This window comes from Genypterus blacodes, unplaced genomic scaffold (assembly GCF_046128005.1).
Source record: "Genypterus blacodes isolate CSIRO-AG114 ecotype Tasmania unplaced genomic scaffold, CSIRO-AGI_Gbla_v1 ptg000067l_1, whole genome shotgun sequence".
NCBI lineage: Eukaryota > Metazoa > Chordata > Actinopteri > Ophidiiformes > Ophidiidae > Genypterus > Genypterus blacodes.
Genome location: NW_027466879.1, coordinates 5,864,698 through 5,886,821, shown reverse-complemented (window position 1 = coordinate 5,886,821; position 22,124 = coordinate 5,864,698). Strand labels below are relative to the sequence as shown.

The window sequence follows — 22,124 nt, the reverse complement described above, 5'->3', positions numbered from 1 at the left end:
TGGTGTGGTTGTCACAAAGGGTCCTGTTGTACTTTCCTTTTTGGTTGTTGTTGGAACACCAGTTGTAGTCGTACCAACTGAAGGTGTTGTCTTTACAGGCCCTGTTGTTGTAACCTCAGTTGGGCCTGTTGTTGTGACCTCAGGTGGGCCTGTTGTTGTTTCAGGAACAACTGTAATAGAGGCTGTCACTGGGCCAGTGGTTGTTTCTTTTACTGGCGTGGTTGTCACAAAGGGTCCAGTTGTACTTTCCTTTTTGGTAGTTGTTGGAACACCAGTTGTAGTCGTACCAACTGAAGGTGTTGTTTTTACAGGGCCTGTTGTTGTAACCTCAGTTGGGCCTGTTGTTGTGACCTCAGGTGGGCCTGTTGTTGTTTCAGGAACAACTGTAGTGGAGGCTGTCACTGGGCCAGTGGTTGTTTCTTTTACTGGTGTGGTTGTCACAAAGGGTCCAGTTGTACTTTTCTTTTTGGTTGTTGTTGGAACACCAGTTGTAGTCGTACCAACTGAAGGTGTTGTTTTTACAGGGCCTGTTGTTGTGACCTCAGGTGGGCCTGTTGTTGTTTCAGCAACAACTGTAGTAGAGGCTGTCACTGGGCCAGTGGTTGTTTCTTTTTCTGGCGTGGTTGTCACAAAGGGTCCAGTTGTACTTTCCTTTTTGGTTGTTGTTGAAACACCAGTTGTAGTCGTACCAACTGAAGGTGTTGTTTTTACAGGGCCTGTTGTTGTAACCTCAGTTGGGCCTGTTGTTGTGACCTCAGGTGGGCCTGTTGTTGTTTCAGCAACAACTGTAGTAGAGGCTGTCACCGGGCCAGTGGTTGTTTCTTTTACTGGCGTGGTTGTCACAAAGGGTCCAGTTGTACTTTCCTTTTTGGTTGTTGTTGGAACACCAGTTGTAGTCGTACCAACTGAAGGTGTTGTTTTTACAGGGCCTGTTGTTGTAACCTCAGTTGGGCCTGTTGTTGTGACCTCAGGTGGGCCTGTTGTTGTTTCAGGAACAACTGTAATAGAGGCTGTCACTGGGCCAGTGGTTGTTTCTTTTACTGGTGTGGTTGTCACAAAGGGTCCAGTTGTACTTTCCTTTTTGGTTGTTGTTGGAACACCAGTTGTAGTCGTACCAACTGAAGGTGTTGTTTTTACAGGGCCTGTTGTTGTGACCTCAGGTGGGCCTGTTGTTGTTTCAGCAACAACTGGAGTAGAGGCTGTCACTGGGCCAGTGGTTGTTTCTTTTTCTGGCGTGGTTGTCACAAAGGGTCCAGTTGTACTTTCCTTTTTGGTTGTTGTTGGAACACCAGTTGTAGTCGTACGAACTGAAGGTGTTGTTTTTACAGGGCCTGTTGTTGTAACCTCAGTTGGGCCTGTTGTTGTGACCTCAGGTGGGCCTGTTGTTGTTTCAGGAACAACTGTAGTAGAGGCTGTCACTGGGCCAGTGGTTGTTTCTTTTTCAGGCGTGGTTGTCACAAAGGGTCCAGTTGTACTTTCCTTTTTGGTTGTTGTTGGAACACCAGTTGTAGTTGTACCAACTGAAGGTGTTGTTTTTACAGGGCCTGTTGTTGTGACCTCAGGTGGGCCTGTTGTTGTTTCAGCAACAACTGTAGTAGAGGCTGTCACTGGGCCAGTGGTTGTTTCTTTTTCTGGTGTGGTTGGTTCAAAGGGTCGACTTGTAATTTCCTTTTTGGTTGTTGTTGGAACACCAGTTGTAGTCGTACCAACTGAAGGTGTTGTCGTTACAGGGCCTGTTGTTGTAACCTCAGTTGGGCCTGTTGTTGTGAACTCAGGTGGGCCTGTTGTTGTTTCAGCAACAACTGTAGTAGAGGCTGTCACTGGGCCAGTGGTTGTTTCTTTTTCTGGCGTGGTTGTCACAAAGGGTCCAGTTGTACTTTCCTTTTTGGTTGTTGTTGGAACACCAGTTTTAGTCGTACCAACTGAAGGTGTTGTTTTTACACGGCTTGTTGTTGTAACCTGAGTTGGGCCTGTTGTTGTGACCTCAGGTGGGCCTGTTGTTGTTTCAGGAACAACTGTAGTAGAGGCTGTCACTGGGCCAGTGGTTGTTTTATTTTCTGGCGTGGTTGTCACAAAGGGTCCAGTTGTACTTTCCTTTTTGGTTGTTGTTGGAACACCAGTTGTAGACGTAACACCTGAAGGTGTGGTTTTAACAGGGCCTGTTGTTGTGACCTCAGGTGGGCCTGTTGTTGTTTCAGAAACAACTGTAGTGGAGGCTGTCACTGGGCCAGTGGTTGTTTCTTTTTCTGGCGTGGTTGTCACGACGGGTCCAGTTGTACTTTCTTTTTCGGTTGTTGTTGGAACACCCGTTGTAGACGTAACAACTGAAGGTGTTGTTTTAACAGGGCCTGTTGTTGTGACCTCAGGTGGGCCTGTTGTGGTTACCTCAGGTGGACCTGTTGTGGTGACCTCAGGTGGGCCTGTTGTTGTGACCTCAGGTGGGCCTGTTGTTGTTTCAGAAACAACTGTAGTAGAGGCTGTCACTGGGCCAGTGGTTGTTTCTTTTTGTGGCGTGGTTGTCACGACGGGTCCAGTTGTACTTTCTTTTTCGGTTGTTGTTGGAACACCAGTTGTAGACGTAACAACTAAAGGTGTTGTTTCAACAGGGCCTGTTGTTGTGACTTTAGTTGGGCCTGTTGTTGTTTCAGGAACAACTGTAGTAGAGGCTGTCACTGGGCCAGTGGTTGTTTCTTTTTCTGGCGTGGTTGTCACAAAGGGTCCAGTTGTACTTTCCTTTTTGGTTGTTGTTGGAAGACCAGTTGTAGACGTAACAACTGAAGGTGTGGTTTTAACAGGGCCTGTTGTTGTGACCTCAGGTGGGGTTGTTGTGACCTCAGGTGGGGTTGTTGTGACCTCAGGTGGACCTGTTGTTGTGACCACAGGTGGGCCTGTTGTAGGCCAAGAATTTCATTAGTTGTAAATGTTTTAGCGAACTTTAACTTCTTTAAGCGAACTGGAACTTGTTTAAGCGCCACCTTTAGTATCTTTTGTATGTTTCTCTTTAATAACAGAGGGATGCCCTTTGTTCCTACATGCTTCAAGCCATTAATTGTATTCTGCTTTTTTCAGGATGCGCAGATCCATTGAATGTCAAATAAAAGTCTCTACATCTCTTTCTTTACAATTGTACATACAGCAACTGTGTGTAAAGCTGAGTGAAATTCTATCACCAAGTTGACCTATTGGGTCTCACCATCACAGCCTCACTTCCAATACAGATTTTGTAAAATTGTTTATGCATTAAGTACAACGTGAGAAAGGTGCTTTGTGTTTAACATTGTCATACCTGTGGTAAATGTAAACGGTGTAGTTGAAGGCCTCGAAGTGGTGGTTATTTCGCATGAGTGTACCTCCCTGATTATGGTCCCATTCGGCCCACATGCAGCTGTGATACAGTGTCCAAGCCCATCCGTAGTGTTGTAGATAGTTGCACCATATGGATAATTCTTTCCATTGATAAAGCAGCAACAAGCTATGGATTTAGAGGACAATCGTTAAGCAAGTCAGTTAAATATTGGTTCTATAGACATGAGAGAACAGAGTTTTCTTATGGTCTTACCGTTCACATCATAGTTGCAGCTTATTCCAGACATTGTACAGGAGCTGTGAAGCAGAAAGAAATGGAGGGACTCAGCATGTGTCAATATGATACCATCCAATAAAACTGTAATGTCATGAATTTCTTTACAATGCATAACAGAGTAATAATTAGTAAATCTTAAATTAGACTCTACAGATGATTTTCATTTGGCAGCACTTGCTTTTGAAAAAGATGAAAAAAATATCATATTGTATGATAAATGCAGATTTTTATTAAACTGGGAAAACAGATGTTGACTGACTGACTCATCTGTTGTTGATTTATGAAGCTACATACACAAAGTACAACAAACTACTGCCAATTTATTCTTTTTTTTATGGAGTCTTTCAAGGGACATAGAAATAAGTATTAAACCAGCAGTGACACCAGCATGGCTCCATAAATATCATAAAATGTTTAAGAAAAAACTTAGGGGATTCACAAATTTTGTTTATGAATTACCCCTACTAAGGTTTTTCCAACAATGAACGCACCCAAGGAAATGGTCAATGTAAAGTGTGCTTGAGGTTTCGATGTGTTAAGAATTTGTTCACTTTCAGATTTACATCATGTACTCTGGGAGTGACTCAACAACAAGATTTCTATTTATAGACACAGTTTAAATATGTTTTCCTTATATTTCCCAATAAATTTGCAATGTCTGAAATTTCACTAGAAAAAAGTATTTTGCATCATTTAACAAGCAGAGCATCAATCCAATAGACAAAGGCTTTGTATGAAACCCACCAGTTGTAACAATTTGCAGATGGAGTCTTTTCGCCAAGGCCATAATGGTTGCCTTCGTCGTCGTAGCAGCCACACTGGTTCCAAGGAACACACTTCATGGTGTCTTCATCAAAGTAGGGCTTGGTAGAAGGACAATTTGGATAGCAGCCTGCAAAACCATCATAGCATTTTGAGTAACCTGAGCTGAAATACAGATATAGCAGTTTCTGTCCTTACAGCATTTTACAGAATCAGTGCTTATTTTTTTTCCTCCGCTCCAACCCCCTTTTTATTTTTCAGAAAACTAGATTATTTTAGATACAGCTAACTGCCTCATACACAATACATCAGTGTGGAAGGGAGGTGGATGATGTTCAAGCCAAGATTGCATTATCCTCACATTGTCTCACAATAGCATTTAGGTAGAATACATATAGAGTAAAGTAACATATTGTGCATTCTGAGAAATATGGCTAAAACTGAAGCTGGGTGAAAAAATAAAAACTATTAAATCAGTAAAATAAGTAAAAACTAAAAAAGCATGTTGACTAACATTACCTTGAATGCACAATTGCAAAGATAGGTTTAAAAATGTTTAAATGTGTTTGCACTCTTGAACTTATCATATGCATGTTTTGTATTGACGAATCCCATTTCACATGTGCATATACTCAAGAGATTTGAATGGGAAAAACAAACTCTTTTTCAAAACAGACACAATGGAGTTGGCCTTTATTTGTATACACAAACTGGGTCTGCTAGTAGTTACTGAAGCTGGTGCTGTTTTTGGCCACTGTACCTTCCAGGGAAGTGACGAGGTTAGAGCACTTTCCTGATGGATTCCGACATGTCTTCATGCAATCAGCTCCACACGGTTTGTAGTGCCATTCGCAGCCATCGGGATTGTTATAGTAGTCACAGAAAATTGCTGCAAGAAACAAGACATGATCTAACTTTTTGAATATTATTTTTCGTGTTTCAAGTTGATTTTGATTTTGTATTTAATGTGTCATTTTTACAATACATTTTTATCAAGTGAAAATTTCCTGCAGAGCTATCCTCTTGTAACTAATTACTGTCTAGTTTTTCAGTGGCTTTTCTTGCCCAACATGGTGCCCAAAAGGTCACTGAATGTGATGATTGTGAGGTTGAGGTTGTGCTTTGTAAAATCAGATGGTTATGCACTGCATGAGCACTACACATGTTTACCTCTCACCTGGTAGTAACAGAGCAGATATACTGTATTGTCGTTGAGGGTTTTTTAACTGTGATGCTCATGTGCTGTTTAGCAGCAGAAGACAGTTTAATGATATTTATATGGCACTACATTTTAATGTCAACATTTATAACAAAAAATTGAACTATGGCCAGTTGACAAATGCAAAAGTTTTTATGCTTTGCTAAACAATACAACAATAATATGAATCATTTATATGAAGTTTTTAACAATTTACACTGCTGAGAAAAGCTAACAAAACTCACGGCAGATTGTTGGAGTTCTCCATCTTACGCAGGCTCCAGCTTCATTACAGGCTTTGGCATAGGCAGCCACAGCTGTGCAGAAACACTCACAATCCCCACCCGTGTCACAAGCACACGAGTCTCTCACACAAGAATCAAAGTATGGACCAGGGTCAACCTTAAACACATAGTTACGCATTTGTTAATGGATTAAAGAAAATTAGATAACCTCCTGGTAGTTCAACAGTTAAGTTATTAAATTAAACAGTGTATATACATTCTATTACACAGTACAAGTACATTGTAGCGTTGACACCAGCACTGACTCACTGCATTTACATGCTCATTGCAAATTAAATTCTAATTGGATTTACCACCTAAGATGGACTGGACCCGGTACAAAGACTTAAAGCAATTTTCTGATAAGTCTAAACCCGACTGGGATAAACTGGTGACCTATTCAAGGTGTACCCTGGCTCTCACCCAATGATCTTCTCTTTGAATGTTCCAATTGCATTACTAAACTAAAAAACCTGATGTATACACTGCAGGCTGCCAAAATGAGCTCAGATAGAGTAACAGTAGACTTTTTCCTTTCTACAAAAGTTTCAACCAGTACAGCGCTTATTTAGCACGCTGAGTTGATACTGTCATATTTTCAGAAATGAAAATATTGTAAATGTTGAATGTGCGAATATACTCTATTCACATTTATTTGTTTGCTATTGCCATAGTTACCTGTGTATGACACTCTTTGAAGGTGACGCTGGTGATGATGCTGCACTGTTTCTGGGACCAGGCTGCCCGGTATGGGTTGGAGGAACAGGGGTCACTAACCAGCACGGCGTTGGGACAACTGCTGGAAACCTTCCAACTGTTCCCAAAAAGTAGAACATCGGCTACCGTTTCGTGGGAGCGTGTGGTGAAGTCATTCTTACTGTTGCCATCGTTATTTCCACACAGGCCGCAGACTTTACCCTGAGGCAGAGGAATGCAATGACACTTGTACATGTTTGTGGTCATGAAAATAAGTATAGGTGATAAATGATTGGCCCCAGCAGGATTTGCATTGTTTTTGGGTTATTACAGTCAGAGATCAACCGATGAGCAGAGGCCTTTCTGAAAAACTTATTTATCAATGAGATTCCCAAACTTTTCCACAAATTCTCCATAAGGTTTTGATGGTGTAATATGTAAAATTATCTTTACTTTACAATTACTGTGGGGTTGAAAACTAAACTTGTTATACTTGTAAATGCTCTGTATTTCAACCCAGCATCAGCTTGATTGCTCTTATTGGGAATGCAAAGCAAATACAAAGGTATCTGCTTTTGCAAATAAGCTCCCTGCAGGACCTTGTATGTTTCAGTTGGTTCAGGGAAATTAGACTCACCGATTATAAGCTGCTGTCAGTCAGTCATTCTCCCCTGACAGCCATTGGGTTTTGTTCTTTTTGGTTCCATGTTAGTATATTGCTTTATTAGTTTGATTTGTTCACCTTTGTGTTTTAGTTGGCTTTCGATATCTAAACCTATAACGTATGAGCATTCTGAATTTGAACTTTGATTGGTTTTTAACATTCAATCTGAATTACATTATTTATGGGTTGAAATTGTGTTACTTCTGCTCACAACTGCGTACCTGGTATTTTTGGCTGAGCTTAATGAGCAGACTCGTCTTTGTATCCCACATGAGCACAACTCCTGGCTTCAATGTCAGCACCAAGTAGACGCCCATCTTTTGCAGCTGAGTGGGGAACACCTGGACGCTGCCCTTTATCACCAGCAAGCCTCCATCTTTAAGCTGGAACTCATTGTCCTGTAGGTATCAACAACAAATAGGCAACAATTACAATTACAATTACATTGAATGATCATTAGACTGAAGTCATTTTAAGACAATATGTAAATACTGTATTTCAAGTACTTTGATCTATTTCACCGTAAAGGAAATAATCTTAATTTTGTAAGAAATATATATACATTTATAAGGAGCATTTAACACGCTCATAGTTGAGATGACTTTTATTTCACTGAAAATGCTAAACATCTATGCTGATTGTTTACACTCACACTTGCCAGTATCAGACCTGCAACCTTTTGGCGAGGATGATGTAAATGAAGTAAGAAATGTCAAAAACTTCATCATCCTCATTATGAAAATGTTTATGTTTGAGTTTGATGATATGATTTAGAGTTTGGATGTGTTGTTTACCTCAAGGAAGATCTTGATGGTCTTGGAGCAGGTAGTTCCTGTGGTTCCACAGGGAACATTCTCTGTGATTATTCTGAAGGTTCCGCTGTTCTGAGCACTGCCGCAAAAATCCTGAGGAAGGACAGAGGGACACAAAATGCTCAGTGTAAACCTTCCTCAGCCTAGCTCTATGTTCTCATCTTCCTCAGTGTGATGAAGAGGGAGGTGCTGAGCAGCCACTGTACCTGCAGGAGTGTGTATTCACACTGTCCGTTGAAGTCAAACCTCTTCTCGTCAAATGTAACATAGTGACCGTCTCCATAGATTACACAAGTGCCATCACAGACGTTGGTGGTACAGACAAACTTCCTGTTTCTGCAATAGCTACACACACATACATATTACAAACACTTTGAAATACATAAAGCTGTCTTGGTTAAGTTCGCTGTCTTGGATACATTTTCTTTTTTTAACATACATCGGGGAATGTTGGCATTTTAATCCTTGTTCAACAGATGTATGATTGCTTCATATTCTCTAGTCGTTTGTGGGACTGCTGCTGTTATTTTATGCTCATTGCCTTTATTTAAATATAATATGTAACATATGTATGTTTTAATCTCTCCTTTAAGTTTTGTACTTTATCTTTCAATTCTTAAATTATAAATTATAATCCCAAAAATACTTTTGATACTGAAGTAAAATTTCCATCAGCAGCTTTTCAAAGCTTGACTTTTACCCAAGTATTTTTTCATTTGGGTGAATTTCATGAGATATCACTACTTTTACTTTACTTCAAGGTACTTTTCCACCACTGGTGCATATCTACCCTGTATCTGTGTACATAATGTGTGAGGCACGTGTGTACAAACCAGGTGTTGCAGTCTGCAATGAGCGTCTGTTCAGGCTGGTACACTTTCCCGTTGTGTATACACGGACAGCTGGACTCCTCGATGCATCCTCCTTTGCCGTCTGACACCAAGCTGGAGGGACACATGCAGCCTGATGTGCAACCTGTGCTGATCTGCATCCCAGGAAAACAGAAGCAGAAAAGAACAAATGAGCTAGATTCCGGGTCTGTCCGTGTGTGCCACTACAGCATATTATGTGTGTGTGTGTGTGTGTGTGTGTGTGTGTGTGTGTGTGTGTGTGTGTGTGTGTGTGTGTGTGTTTGTGTGTGTGTGTGTGTGTGTGTGTGTGGTTTTCTGTATTTACACAAGTCATATCCAGGGTGTTGCAGCTTTTCTGACACTCCGCACCCTTGGTTCCAGGCTGAGCGCTGGAGCAGTTAAAGTACACCATGGGAAGCTTGCACACAAGGGTCACTGAGCAAAACAAAACCCAAGGCAGATGTGTTAACTTTACATGCCACAAAAAGGCTGTATTCTCTCAAGAAAAGAATTATGAATGTAAAACAAATCAGGATAGAAAAGTGGTGAAGCTGCTCTAATTTAGCTCTAGAATGTTCTTGCTGAGGTTCTAAAGGTAGATACTGAACTGACATTTTCAAACACAACATACAGCTAGCCAGACTTCTTACTCAAAATGCCAATTCGTATTATTTTGCATCTTCATTACTGATGCAATGGATAATAACAACCAGGACGTACAAAACAATCCCCAATAGTTCATTCCTCACTTAAGCACTGTCTGTCTCAGCTACTTTGGTGGCCTTTGCAATGAGGACTATTAAAATTAGAAATCATGAGACAGACTGAGAGTTGAAAAACACAACAGGAGTGCGTGCATATCAAGAATGAATGTGTAGAATGTGTACCTGTATGTTGGGTCCCTGAGCAGCTGAGGGTTCCATGTCTGCAGATGCTATAAAAGCATGAATGAGAAATCATGATTAATCCTTGTCCCTCTTATCAGCTGAGAATATTCCTTATCTTTCAAATGTATGAAAGTAACCTAGTTTCATGTAGACGTGTAAGCGTGTTTAGTGGTACCCTGGCTCGTCAACACGCATTTACATCCCGATGCAGTCTGCATTGTCATGATTTTCAGGAGATTTAAGGTATTTGGTGTTCGCTCACAGGTCTGTTGGCCATTGAATGAATTAATATGAAGTTAGTTTTATGGATTCCCAAATATAACTTTTTTCTGCTATTTGATGATGCTTACTGAACTAAGCTCACACAAAGAAGCTTTTCAAGGTTTTTCTCATGTGCCATTTTCTCTTTGTTGAAATCGGGGACATATGGTTTTTGTAATGTTATGTGTCTGTGCATGGGGGCTCATGGATCTTATTTATATACAGAAAAGCCAAAAGCCATTTATATACAGTAAAATCAATATCACACAGTATTTACCATGAAGAGTCGTCTCGGCTTATGGTCTGTCCACTGGGAATGATTGTGTCCCCCTCGTAGCAGGGACAGCTCGCGCTGAGCACGCATTTACCCTCCTCGTTCATGTAGGTTCCCTCAGCACAACCACAGCCATCCACGCTGGTGGAGGTGACCCGACACGAATAATCTGTCTGGCCGAGTGAGCGACAGGTTCGACCGCAGAAGCTCATTTTGTACGCGTACACCGTGGCAGACGGACATGTGGCGCTGAATTTGCCTGAGACACAAAAAGGTCTATGAAGCATGTATATCTGCATAATCTGAGCAAACTACAACTACAAACGTTATTTGTCTGTTGATAATCTGTGGCTATTTTTGGGATCAAATCATGTTGTTGTAAATTTTCCCCCATACCTCCATTGTCATTCAAAGTCTAAACTAAACTGAGTTTGGATAAAAGTCAGTCACCCAGCGAAACTTCTTATCAGTTGATAGGTTATTGATATGAGGCCGGATGCTGTCGTGATCCGTGTCACTCACCACAGATGGTGTCTCTCCAGCCAGTGATGTGGATGCCCACAGCTGAGCATGCGAAGATGTAGGAGGAGACTGCAGCACACATGCACGCCTCGCTTTTCTCACAGTTGCAACTGTCATACATGCAGTTCTGTGAAGGAGACAGTGTGAGCGTGTGGACACGGACAGAGCGGACATGCGTATCACTGCACGACTGTCATCCACACACTTACCTCTTTGTACACAGTGGGGCTGATGACAGAGTGGCAGGCCGCAAACACTCCGGTGGGATCTGATATTCTTGAGCACCAGTACTTGGCGTAGCTCTCTGAGAAACAGAAACACGTGTTGTTAGGACATTTTAGGGGCAATGATGCAAAGTTGTAGTTGCTGAGCCTTTATTTTGTTTAATGACATTCTAAAAATGTGCTAATTGATAGCTCACATAACTGTGAGCTGGTGGTGACCAAGTGGTAACATTTTCCGGTAGTTGTTTCTGGTAGTTGTAGCCTTGCATTGTGCCCATGTGTATTGGTCATTTTCTGATTTCTGTGTTCAATCTGTGCTTTGTTTGGGTTTTTCAACAAAATTGTAAGACCTTGCTTAATACCAAGAGAAGTTACACCTTTTTTTTTTATTGGAAGACTTCATGCTGTTAGCTAACTGACTAGCATTGTGGTAAGTCATTTCGAGGGAGGGACACATCTCCTGGGGTGGCAGTGCCTGAGTCTGCAGAATGACTTGGCTGGTAGCAGAAGGGTCTCCGGTTTGAGTCTCAGGAAGGACCAAGATAAAAACAGAAGATGGGCTGGTGGTTGGAGGAACTCCTGGGCACTGCTGAGGTGCCCTTGAGCAAGGCACCTAACCACCTAACCCCCCCAAATTGCACCTAACCCCCCCAAATTGCTCCCCCTCACTCGGCATCTTTCCACAATTTGCTGTATACAGACCTCGTTTGCATGGGGGTGTTGCATTTTTGTGTTTCTGTCTGTGTACAACAACAATGTGCATACAACTGAGTGAGGAAAAGAATTTCCCCTTGGGGATCAATAAAAAGTGTTTCTGTTTCTGAGAAATTGTCTTTCTTTTTGAATAATTTGCTTGTGTATTATTTGTGTTGTACAATGGTTTGATACATCGTGGTTTGCTACACCATACTTATAGAGGATAGCCACCAGTACCTTTGCTGATGCCCTGCGAGCAGGGGTGTCCATACACTGGTTTGATATCGGGGCAGCTGGGCCTGGTCTTCCATGAGTTTGCATAGGCCGTAGCTGTACCTTCCACCAGCCCACTCCTGACCTTGAAGTCGTCCGTCACAATGTTGTTGAAGTTCCCGCACAAGCCTGTCGGGATGAAGTGTGACACAATAACACAAAGAACAAATCGAACACGACTGAAGATTTGCAAACCAACATATTTGTGATATGTTGATTTGATTTATTTATTTATGATTTGAATTTAAAGATATCCTGCAGTGGTCTTATACCTCCTAACTACATTGCTGATGTTTTTCTGTAAGTTGCAAACAGAGCCAAGATAGAAGTTATGCTAGCCACAATAAAAGGTAAATATATCTTGTAGATTCCCTGTTCTATGCTATGAAAGACAAATCTTTTTTTGGGGGGGAGCATTTTTCCTTACAATGACATAAAACATGCGAGACGTACCACTCGTGGTTCCTTTGAGTAAGGGGTGAGCCGTGATGAAAACCTGCATTAATGGAGACAACTGGACCATCACTTGTATGCCAACCTTGGTGTCGATGAGGACATAGAAGGAGGACGGATTGAAGGCTCTGATGTCCTCTGCACCATAATAAAGAAGAAGAAGAAAACAAAAGTGAGCTGGATTTTCAGTCTGGATTCTTTTCTGCTTGCTAAGAGGCCGAAATCGAACCAGGAACCTCCAAGACGACCATGCTGAGTCATGCAGCCTGTGCATGTGCGTGTGCGTGTGTGTGTGTGTGTGTGTGTTTGTGTGTGTGCGTGAGCGCGTGCGCGTGCGTGCGTGCGTGCGTGCGTGCGTGCGTGCGCGTGTGTGTATGGTCACTCACGTGTGAAAAGTGGAAGCTGGCACAATATGTTGTTCAAGAAGATCTGTCCCGTTGACTGGATTTTGACTATCTGTAGAGGGAGGACAGCACACCATTTAGACGATAACAAACATTGCTTTAGAGGTAATTCCTAGGGTTTAAATTTAAGATTAAACTAGGGTTTAAACTTTAAACCCTAGAAATTTCTGACTGAATCCGCTGCTTAATGAATGAGTAATGACTGTGGATCTCAATGCAGAGGGTACTGAGCAATGACTCCCTGGTCTCTTGGTACAAAGCCCTGCACAGTATGTATGCTGACAGAACTAATAAACCCAGGCTGAGTTGCACAATATTTATTACTTCTATATACTTGTAGGTCCATTGTAAATCCAGCTACAAAAAAAGTTACTTTGTACTCAAATACAAACATAATGACAGTACAGTATAGAACAGTATTTTATAGAGCGAATATTTCACCCCTACCCACCAATGTGACTGCTGACAAAATGAATATAATATATGTAATATATGTTTGAGTGGTTGTATATGTGCAATGCTTACCACAGCCTGTCCGTATAGAGCCAGAGTGACACCTCTGAGGCAGGTCTTGCTGGCAGACAGACCGCACTTCACCAGGTCCACCAGCACGGTGTATGCTGAGCCTTTATCATTCTGCAATGCAGATGCAGATGCTGAAACCTTAATTCATGCCTTTGTCACCTCCAGGCTGGACTACTGTAATGTTCTCTTCTCAGGTTTGAACTCCTCTGCCCTTAAGAAACTGCAGCTTGTTCAAAACACTGCAGCAAGACTTCTAACGAGAACCAGGAGATTTGACCATATTACACCGGTTCTAGCGTCGCTACACTGGCTTCCCGTCAGTGCCAGGGCTGACTTCAAGGTACTGCTTCTTACTTACAAAATACTGCATAACTTAACCCCTGTGTATTTGTCTAACCTTCTCTCCAGGTACACTCCCGCCCAACCTTTGAGAGCCCAGCAAGCAGGCCTGCTTGTTATTCCAAAGATCCAGACGAAAACCTTTGGTAGTAGAGCGTTTTCGTATCGCGCTCCTTTGCTCTGGAACGCACTTCCTGCACTCGTTGAAGAGGCAGGCTCTCTAGAAGCTTTCAAATCCCGCTTGAAAACGCACCTGTTTTCAGCAAACTTTGATAACTGCTAAATGGGCAGGTGGCACAGTCTCCTACCTGCAGGAAAGTGATTAGCTAACCCAGGTTAAAATCAGGGCCCAGTTAGACTTAGTACACTCTGGTTAGTGACAGTGTCAGTGTAGTAAGAGGATGGGGCACATTAGCTGATCTTCTCTCTCGATTCTTTTCACCTTACTCCCTATGTCTCCTGATGTCTACTGATCACCCCTCTGGCTCTGGGCCCCACACCCTTGAGTGTGGGGTCCACGGGCCAGCTGTTTTTCAGCTCCATGGCTGTTTCAGTGACAGACGGCCGCATCCATGGACGGACGCATTTATCATTTATCATTTTTTTTTTTTTTCCTTATTTATCAAGGTTTTCTTGGGAGTTTTTCCTCGTCTTCCTTGAGAGCTTTGGGCTGGGTGGGGAATTGTCCTAATGTTGTGGGTCTGTAAAGCCCTTTGAGACATTGTATGTGATATTGGGCTATACAAATAAACTTGACTTGACTTGACTTACAATGCAAAACAAGACACAACTGTCGGGGAAGGACAGAAGTTGTGTGTGCAGAGGACACACAAAAAGGACAGAAGGAAGTTGATGCATCTCTGCTCACATTCTGTTTTGCTTGCAAACTGCTGATGTACAGATAATGCTTTATTATATGATGGCTGCTATCGGACAACCGTTCTGTATTGCCACTCTATTGTGACCTGGTTATGAACGCCTCTCTCCTTCTGAAACTGCTCACAGGGCTGTGAGAACCAGAACATCAGGATATGCATCAAACAAAAAACATCAAATGACTGACAAACCTTAATTAGACTGGAGGGAACTGATTCAAGCTGGTTTCCTTGGCCTGAACTCACAAGTTGATTTTATACACTCACTTACATCGTATTTGCACTGGTGCACGTGCATGTGGTACAACTGTACTGTTGTCAGCGCAGTATTGATGCACTGGATTGAAACAGCAGCAGCAGATATCGGAAACATTTTTGCCAAATGCCTTGTCTTTGTTTTGTTTCCTTTTGGCATTGTTTGATATTTTTGTCAGCTTCTGTAAGAATTTCTGTTTCTAGAATGGCATCCTTTTAGTGGAGTCATGTTCTTCCACTAGCCATGGTACGGATGTGCTGCCATAGTGGCAGTGTGGTGAGGTTGATGTGGTGTACCTGAGCCATGACGTAGGAGCAGTCCCCGTGGAAGGTGTAGACCTTCCCATCAAAGGTGTTGACGTGGGATCCTCCCTCCACGGAGCAACGTCCTGGACAGTTCTTCTCTGTGCAGGCCCACTGGCCACTTTTACACACACTGTCAAAGGCAAGCACACACACACAGTTACAACCTGTGTACATGCGCATCCACTTAACATTGACCAAAAGGTGGCACCAAATGCATTCTCTATGAACAATGAAAATGTATTTTACACCTCATATTAAAGCCCATCATTTAAATTGGTAAATTGGTAAATACTGACCTCTGACTGAAAACTATAACCTTATCTACGGAAGTTAGAATTGCTTGTGTGTAATTGGGAGGGAAGTGCTGGGTGTGCTGAGATAAGTGAGTTGAACTAAGACATGTCCTCTCTTTTCTAAGATGCCAAGAGGCGTACACACGTCATGCTTGGAAGTCTTGTATTAAAAGTTAAAACAAAACTCATCTGCCTCTTCTGCCACACGCGCACGCACTTATCATATTATCCCTGTCCTCAATCAACTGCTTTGGCTCCATGTCCAAGCAGGTTTCAATTACAAATTCCCTCAATCCCCACAACTTTGAAGTGCTGTACTGGACTGTTCATTGTACATTTAGCAGACGCTTTTATCCAAAGCGACAATACATTTGAGGTTTTGATACAAAACAAGCAAAGATCCTTAAGAGGGAAAAGCCTGGAGGAGGTATAGATTTATTTAGTTTTAAGTTGGAATCCATTCAAATGCTGTTTAATAAGAGTTGAAATCACATTTGTGACAAAAGATGTCCTGTTACACTGTAGTTACACTGAAACTTTGTCTTTTGCAAAATAGTTTGTATCAATTTATGTTCCTTTACGTGTATTCCAGAGCATGATTCTGTCATCTGTATTAATGCCCCAAATACCTTGTGTTTTTGCTACCAAGGATTTGAGATCTATTGAGTAAAATGAGTACAAAATAAAAGGTTAAAAATACTCTTTGAATTTCACGCTGTTCGAATTTTACTGTGTCTATTATAGTGCTTTGGGTGTGAGAAATAAGAATAACAATGACAATACATTGTTATTATCATTCAGGAATGTGTAAGAAGCTGTGAAATTCTGATCTTACCAGGATCTACAGTCGCTAGTGTAGGACTCGTCTGGCTTGTACCCTTTGTTGTTGTGCATGCAGGCGCACTCTGTTTGTGCAATACAGCCAGTGTTGCTGACATCATCAAGGATGGTTCCTGAGGAGGGGAGAAAGCATCAGTCCTGACAGACCTACTACTTCTACTTTTAAACAAGACAGCAAGAGTTTCACATACAGTACCTTTACAGGCACGTTAAAACACAACAAGTGTGACATGAAATTTCAAGTTTGAATGATCATTCTAAATTTCAGGTCAAAACAATCAATCAAATGCATTTTGCTCGCATGTACCAGCAGGGCAGCTGCATCCTTCCAGGCAATGGCTGTCACACGTCTGACTAGCCTGAGGGTTGGAGCAGGTATCAGGACAGGAAGTGCTGCACTCCCTGAACTCCATGTTGTCAGGACAAGTCATACCTGTGGAGAAACACTTTAATAGCTCTTATGTCCATGGAACAAAATACAAGCCAGCAAAATACATCTGTACCATAGCAATACAACAGCCAAACTAGAAACAGAAGCCACTACTGACTGACAATATATCCACTTAAATTATAAAATAGAAGGCACATAAATTAAGCGGTGTGATGAGCTTACGACAGAAAGATGGGCTCCGCCATTGTTTGGGCGTGCCGCCTGCATGGATGCACTGTCTGGAGTATTCAGAGATGGTTTTGCAAAGGAGGATGAAGGCTTTGTCTTGCGATGTAGCGTTGCACATGTCGGTCATGCAGGCTTGAATGAAGGACTCCACATCCAGACGGTCTTTGCAGTCATCGAAGTAAGCACCAGTGAACCTTTGACTGCAGGCAAACCGAGACTAACAAATAAATAAAAACAGTTGATCTGTCAAGTTTCTTTTTGCCAGAAAATGTATCTCAATATCTCAAGGAAACGTTGCAAATTGTGTTAAGTCTCCCTTTAAGGGTGGTCAATCCACTGAAACAGCCTTCTTGTCCGTAGTGGAAACGTTACTATCAGTGAAGGCTGCCGGCCAATTCAAACTCAGTTCTCATACTGCTTGAATAGGTCAAGCTCTCATCATTGTCATGCTGATTGAATTACTCAAGCAGCATGAGAACTGTGGAATGGCCAGCATGAGAATTGAGGATTAGGATTCTGCCTTTGACACAGTCAACCATCAAATCCTCCTCTCCACACTCTCTGAGCTTGTCCTCTCAGGATTGTCTGTCAGCTTGTTTGATTCCTATCACTCAGGGAGAGTACCTCATCGTTACAGGTGTTTTGAGCAAATGACGCAGGTTCATCGCAGACTTCTGTCGGTTCATCCACCTTACAGCTCTCAGCGTAATCCTCTATGCTCAATTCCTGGCCTGAAACACAAGAAGCATACAACAATCTTACCAGGTTCTTAAGTATCACTGCAGGCTGAAATTTAAACTATGGCAGTCCTTTCTAAAACTTGCAACCCTCTTCTGCCATTTTGAAATAAACCCCCCTAAAAACCACAATAACACAAATCAGGGCTGTAAAAACAAGCCCAAGCCCACCTGCTTTCCTTTATTATTATTTGTGTCAAACAAGAATGAACACAATGCTTGTCCGACTGGCACTGCAGTAGTAAATCTAAGAACAGGATTACAAACTTACCGTTTTCAAGGAAATCATTGTCCACACCATCAAAGTTGCCACAGAGTCCACAGGTGTGCTTATGGTATTTGTCATCAATTTCAACCTGTCAAGAATTGAATTATTGGTCAAATACCCCAATCAAATTAATATTTTAAAGGCTGTCTTTTCTGTCCTAATATGGACTGTTGACTATTATGTAGAATAAAAATAAAAAGGACACGACAACAGCATTATTCCCAAAATGACATCAGGACGTTCAAGGAAGGTTAATTCTCAGACACCTGGACTTGGTTGTCCCTTCCTTGGATACCATGACCTCGATGACTGAGAATCTTCACAGACACATTAGGATGTTGTCATGTTTAAGAGCAGTCAACCTAAATGTGTTCACACAACTTCCCCTATTACCCTGATATCAATCTGCAAGCATATAATCATGTCCATCTTCTTGAAGTGCAGCATTCAGCAGCCTGTTAACTCATTACAGTGTGTTCGCTTTGTGCTTTTCATGCTTGTTTTTTGTCTAACACTTTTTGCCTATTCCTCTAAACTGTTAACTAAAGAACTTGCCAAGTGACTCACTCTGACTACGCAGTGGATCTGGTATAATATTTGTCATATTTGAATGTTTAAATATATCAAGACTCAGCGTCTTTGTACACATATAACAGTGCACACGTGCAAACAGAGTTACCCAGCTAGTGTACATACTTTCAGGTGATGTTGAGTCATGATGAACTGTGTTGTGAAAGCACACTTCAACAGCCTCTGAATTTGGAGAGAAGAATTAATGCGTGTACATGTAAGTGTGTGATTCATACATCAAGGGAGTCGTCCCCGTTCCAGACCAGACTGATTCCAAGCTTCGTCTCCACAGTGATACTGGACGTAGTCCCTCTGATAGTCACACCGTACCTGACAAAGGGCAGGGGCACCCTACAGTAAGAAAAACACACAAGCAGAGTGAAATGAGACAATAAGAACAAATTAAATTATGAACAATTGTACAATTACTACAGTGATGAGGACCTGGTGGACTGGTGGACCTTGGTAGAGGTTTGTGCTCTAATGAGTGCCTTAATAGCTTCTTTTACTTCTGCATGTTTAAAAGAAACTTAAAACATGATGGAAGAACACAGCTTTGACCCACAATTCTATAGATGTAAAATCGTGTTACATTAATTAGCAAATGACATTCCTACAAACCTAATCTCAGAGTCACCTTGAGTGTTCAACTTCCAGTCAAGTTAATTAATATAGAACAAAATAAATTCACCTGTACTCACATAGAGTAGAGTGAAATTTGATTGACTTTAGCACCAATCGACATATGTTTACTTTATTGAGTCTAAGGCTGCCTTACCAGACAAATTTTCTGTGCTGTGCCAAATATACAAATCCTAACCATTATATGATCTGAGAATATGCGAGGAGCACTCAACACACACACTATTCATGTTAAGTGTGAAATTGTAAATGTTACCCGGCATATGGTTTCAAGCTCAATCATGTGTAATCGATATAATCAAGATCCATAATGATTGAAAAATGAAAAATTTCTTGCACATCTTGGCCTCATAATGCTGTTAGTTGTATGCATCTATCACTATTTGGTACTTCACAGTGATTCTACATCCTTGTTCAGATCCTTGTCAAGATAACACCTGCTGGGAGGTCAAAATCTGGATCTGGATCGCTGTTAAAATTGAAAGTGTTGTTCCTTGGAAGCATGCTAAACCTGCCCACCAAGTTTCATGAAAATCAGTTCATAACTTTTCAGGTAATCCTGCAGACAAACAAACAAGCCAATCAACAACAATGTAAACATAACCTCTTTGTCAGTCAACATAGTGACTCATAATTACTTCCTCTTTTGGTTATGCATATAATTCAAAGTCGTAAATATATTTGCCGCATCTCTGAATATGATGTACACTAGGCTAGTGCTCTGCCAGTGTTTGTGCCTTGATAATACACTGAAAGTTGCCAATTATTCAGAGGCTGAAAGGTATCAGATAAAATGAGCTGGAGCAGCCTTCGGCTCTCTTGTCTCTTCTACTAAACAAAGTGGTGAAGCTTGAGTATATTGGGGACGAAATATGCGAGTGGAAGCACATATCAGAATGCAGTTTCGTAACTTGATCAAGGTTTCAGGGCCCATTTCAGCAACAAAATAGTAGCTCCTGAACTTTCCTTTCAGGTAGCGGTAAGGTAAGGTAAAGTAAGTTACAATATGCTAAGTTAAAGTAAAGTTGATTTATGGAGCACCTTTCAAGAGTAAACGTCACAAAGTGCTTCGCAGGTAATGTTGTTGCCTGACGTGATGTCTGGGATTAAGCTGTTCCAAAGCTCCAAAAGGAGAAAAAAGTCTGATCAGAAGACCTGAGAGTTCTGTGGGTGAATATGGGGCCAAATATAGGCAGGACCCTGATTTTTGAGAGCATTATAACAGAAATAGAAAATCTTGAAATCTAGCCAGGACAGGGTAGATGTTTGTTCTGTGGTTAGTGCTGCTGAGCAGCCTGGCCACAGCATTTTGAACCAGCTGTGTTTTTTTCAGAGCTGAGATTGACCTGAGGCAGGGCAATTATGAATCCCAGTATGCCAAGCGAGATGAAACGAAAGAGCCCCATTATGGCTTGAGGAACATCATTTACATAAATTGACTCAAAGGGCTTTACAGGCCCTAAAGGCCCCTCAGGCTGACAACCAACAGAGAGACAGAAGAAAGAAATATTTCATGAAATCTGTGAAACAGATACACGGGACGGAGTTTGAAACAAAAAACACCATCTCTGCCCTAGTTGATATTTTACAGCAGTGTTAAGTGGGTTTTGTTTTGAGTGGACTAAGGTCCTTTGAAGTTAACCTACTCCTTGCCGTCGACAGTCACAGTCTCTTTAGTGATCGCCAGCCTCACTCCCTCCAGCTTCATGGTGATGTCGATGATGGTGGGAGCTTCATTGACTATCTTGCGTCTCATCTGGAAGTTGAAGTTCTCATAGCCTGCATTACACTGTGATAGCATCACGTGGTTGCAGGTGGAGGGCAGATCAAAGAACTGCCCATCAAATGTCTTCCAGTGGTTTTTTCCCCAAGTCGTGCATACTCGGCCAATATGCGATGTGTTAGCTAGAACAACAACATGAACATTAGTACAGAAAAGCCAAGATGTACTACAGCGACTGTATATGTTTAGGAGGATTACTTTATTTACCTTGGTTCACACTCAGTGAACTTGAAACAGTAGTGGCTGTAAAAAAAAACACAAGAAAACATCAAACTGACTGTTTGATGTTTCAGAGGTTTGAAGTAACATTTTATTTAATCTAAAGAAAACAGTATGATAATATCACGTATATATATATAGCTTGATTGTATATATAACATGATTTATTTAATATGTATATATATTATAATTCATATATAGAATATAATCAAGCTACATAATGCTTGCTGTGAATTAAATAAATTTAATTGTTCAACAACTATTGATTGAAAAAGGAAGAGCAAGAAAAAGCTCTTGCCACAGACTCAAATTAAATCAATTATATGTAGGTAAAAAGAGATGTTAATAAGGTGTAACCATTACAATGCTGACACAGGTTATGCGTGAAAGAATCAAGGACTTAAAGGTTTGCTTTTACAGGCAAGCAGAGCAAAGCAGCACTTCCAATATTCTGATCATGTATCAATAGTAAGCGATGCACTGACCGTACTGAGTGAAGGCTGAGCCGACCAGCAGCATCAGACAGATGAGCCACAATGTGGAGTGAAGTCCTGTGGACCCCATGTTGGTTCCTGAGGACTGACTGCCTATGAGTGAACTTATCTGAGGGATGTCATGTTTTATACTCTGTGAGATGAGGCGGAGCTGCAGCCACTTCACCTGTGTGACTGGGATGGGCCTTCATGGCATTTCCATGTTGTGTGTACTAAGATGTGTTTGTTCAGCAAATACATCTGTTATTTTCCTTCTATCACTACAGACAAAAAAACACCACCCTGTTTAATTAAGCAGATCCAACACTATTCTTTTAGCAACAAACACAAAGTAGCTTATATTTGCTGTAGGTTAAATATGTTGTTTTGAAAGGAGTTGAAGGAAGAAAGAGAGAAGGGAAGAAATTACAGATTAAAGTGGGCAAGAAAGAAAGAAAGAAAGAAAGACAGACAGCAGTAATATATCAGTTCTGCTGTGCATTAGGAGTGACTCTTCATTCCCTCCTCCCATACGT

General features: G+C 41.5%; 1 protein-coding gene across 1 annotated transcript in view; it reads right to left on the bottom strand.

The window, feature by feature from the left end:
- The window catches only part of LOC143004754 (mucin-2-like), a 36,446-nt gene extending 14,767 nt beyond the window's left edge, over window positions 1-21,679 (bottom strand). The window contains exons 1-31 of the mRNA XM_076155886.1: window positions 21,601-21,679; window positions 21,104-21,139; window positions 20,760-21,018; window positions 18,708-18,822; window positions 17,905-17,989; window positions 17,521-17,627; window positions 16,891-17,113; window positions 16,585-16,710; window positions 16,273-16,390; window positions 15,136-15,274; window positions 13,370-13,480; window positions 12,827-12,896; window positions 12,441-12,578; window positions 11,952-12,116; window positions 11,004-11,098; window positions 10,795-10,921; window positions 10,276-10,531; window positions 9,738-9,784; window positions 9,176-9,285; window positions 8,833-8,984; window positions 8,206-8,344; window positions 7,982-8,092; window positions 7,409-7,585; window positions 6,506-6,745; window positions 5,789-5,945; window positions 5,106-5,234; window positions 4,328-4,475; window positions 3,560-3,603; window positions 3,287-3,472; window positions 1,609-1,922; window positions 75-90 (exon numbers count right to left, since the gene is read on the bottom strand). Coding sequence (XP_076012001.1) covers window positions 75-90; window positions 1,609-1,922; window positions 3,287-3,472; window positions 3,560-3,603; window positions 4,328-4,475; window positions 5,106-5,234; window positions 5,789-5,945; window positions 6,506-6,745; window positions 7,409-7,585; window positions 7,982-8,092; window positions 8,206-8,344; window positions 8,833-8,984; window positions 9,176-9,285; window positions 9,738-9,784; window positions 10,276-10,531; window positions 10,795-10,921; window positions 11,004-11,098; window positions 11,952-12,116; window positions 12,441-12,578; window positions 12,827-12,896; window positions 13,370-13,480; window positions 15,136-15,274; window positions 16,273-16,390; window positions 16,585-16,710; window positions 16,891-17,113; window positions 17,521-17,627; window positions 17,905-17,989; window positions 18,708-18,822; window positions 20,760-21,018; window positions 21,104-21,139; window positions 21,601-21,679 — 4,219 coding nt within the window. The remainder of the gene's footprint in view (window positions 1-74; window positions 91-1,608; window positions 1,923-3,286; window positions 3,473-3,559; window positions 3,604-4,327; window positions 4,476-5,105; window positions 5,235-5,788; window positions 5,946-6,505; window positions 6,746-7,408; window positions 7,586-7,981; window positions 8,093-8,205; window positions 8,345-8,832; window positions 8,985-9,175; window positions 9,286-9,737; window positions 9,785-10,275; window positions 10,532-10,794; window positions 10,922-11,003; window positions 11,099-11,951; window positions 12,117-12,440; window positions 12,579-12,826; window positions 12,897-13,369; window positions 13,481-15,135; window positions 15,275-16,272; window positions 16,391-16,584; window positions 16,711-16,890; window positions 17,114-17,520; window positions 17,628-17,904; window positions 17,990-18,707; window positions 18,823-20,759; window positions 21,019-21,103; window positions 21,140-21,600) is intronic.
- Window positions 21,680-22,124: the final 445 nt, after the last annotated feature.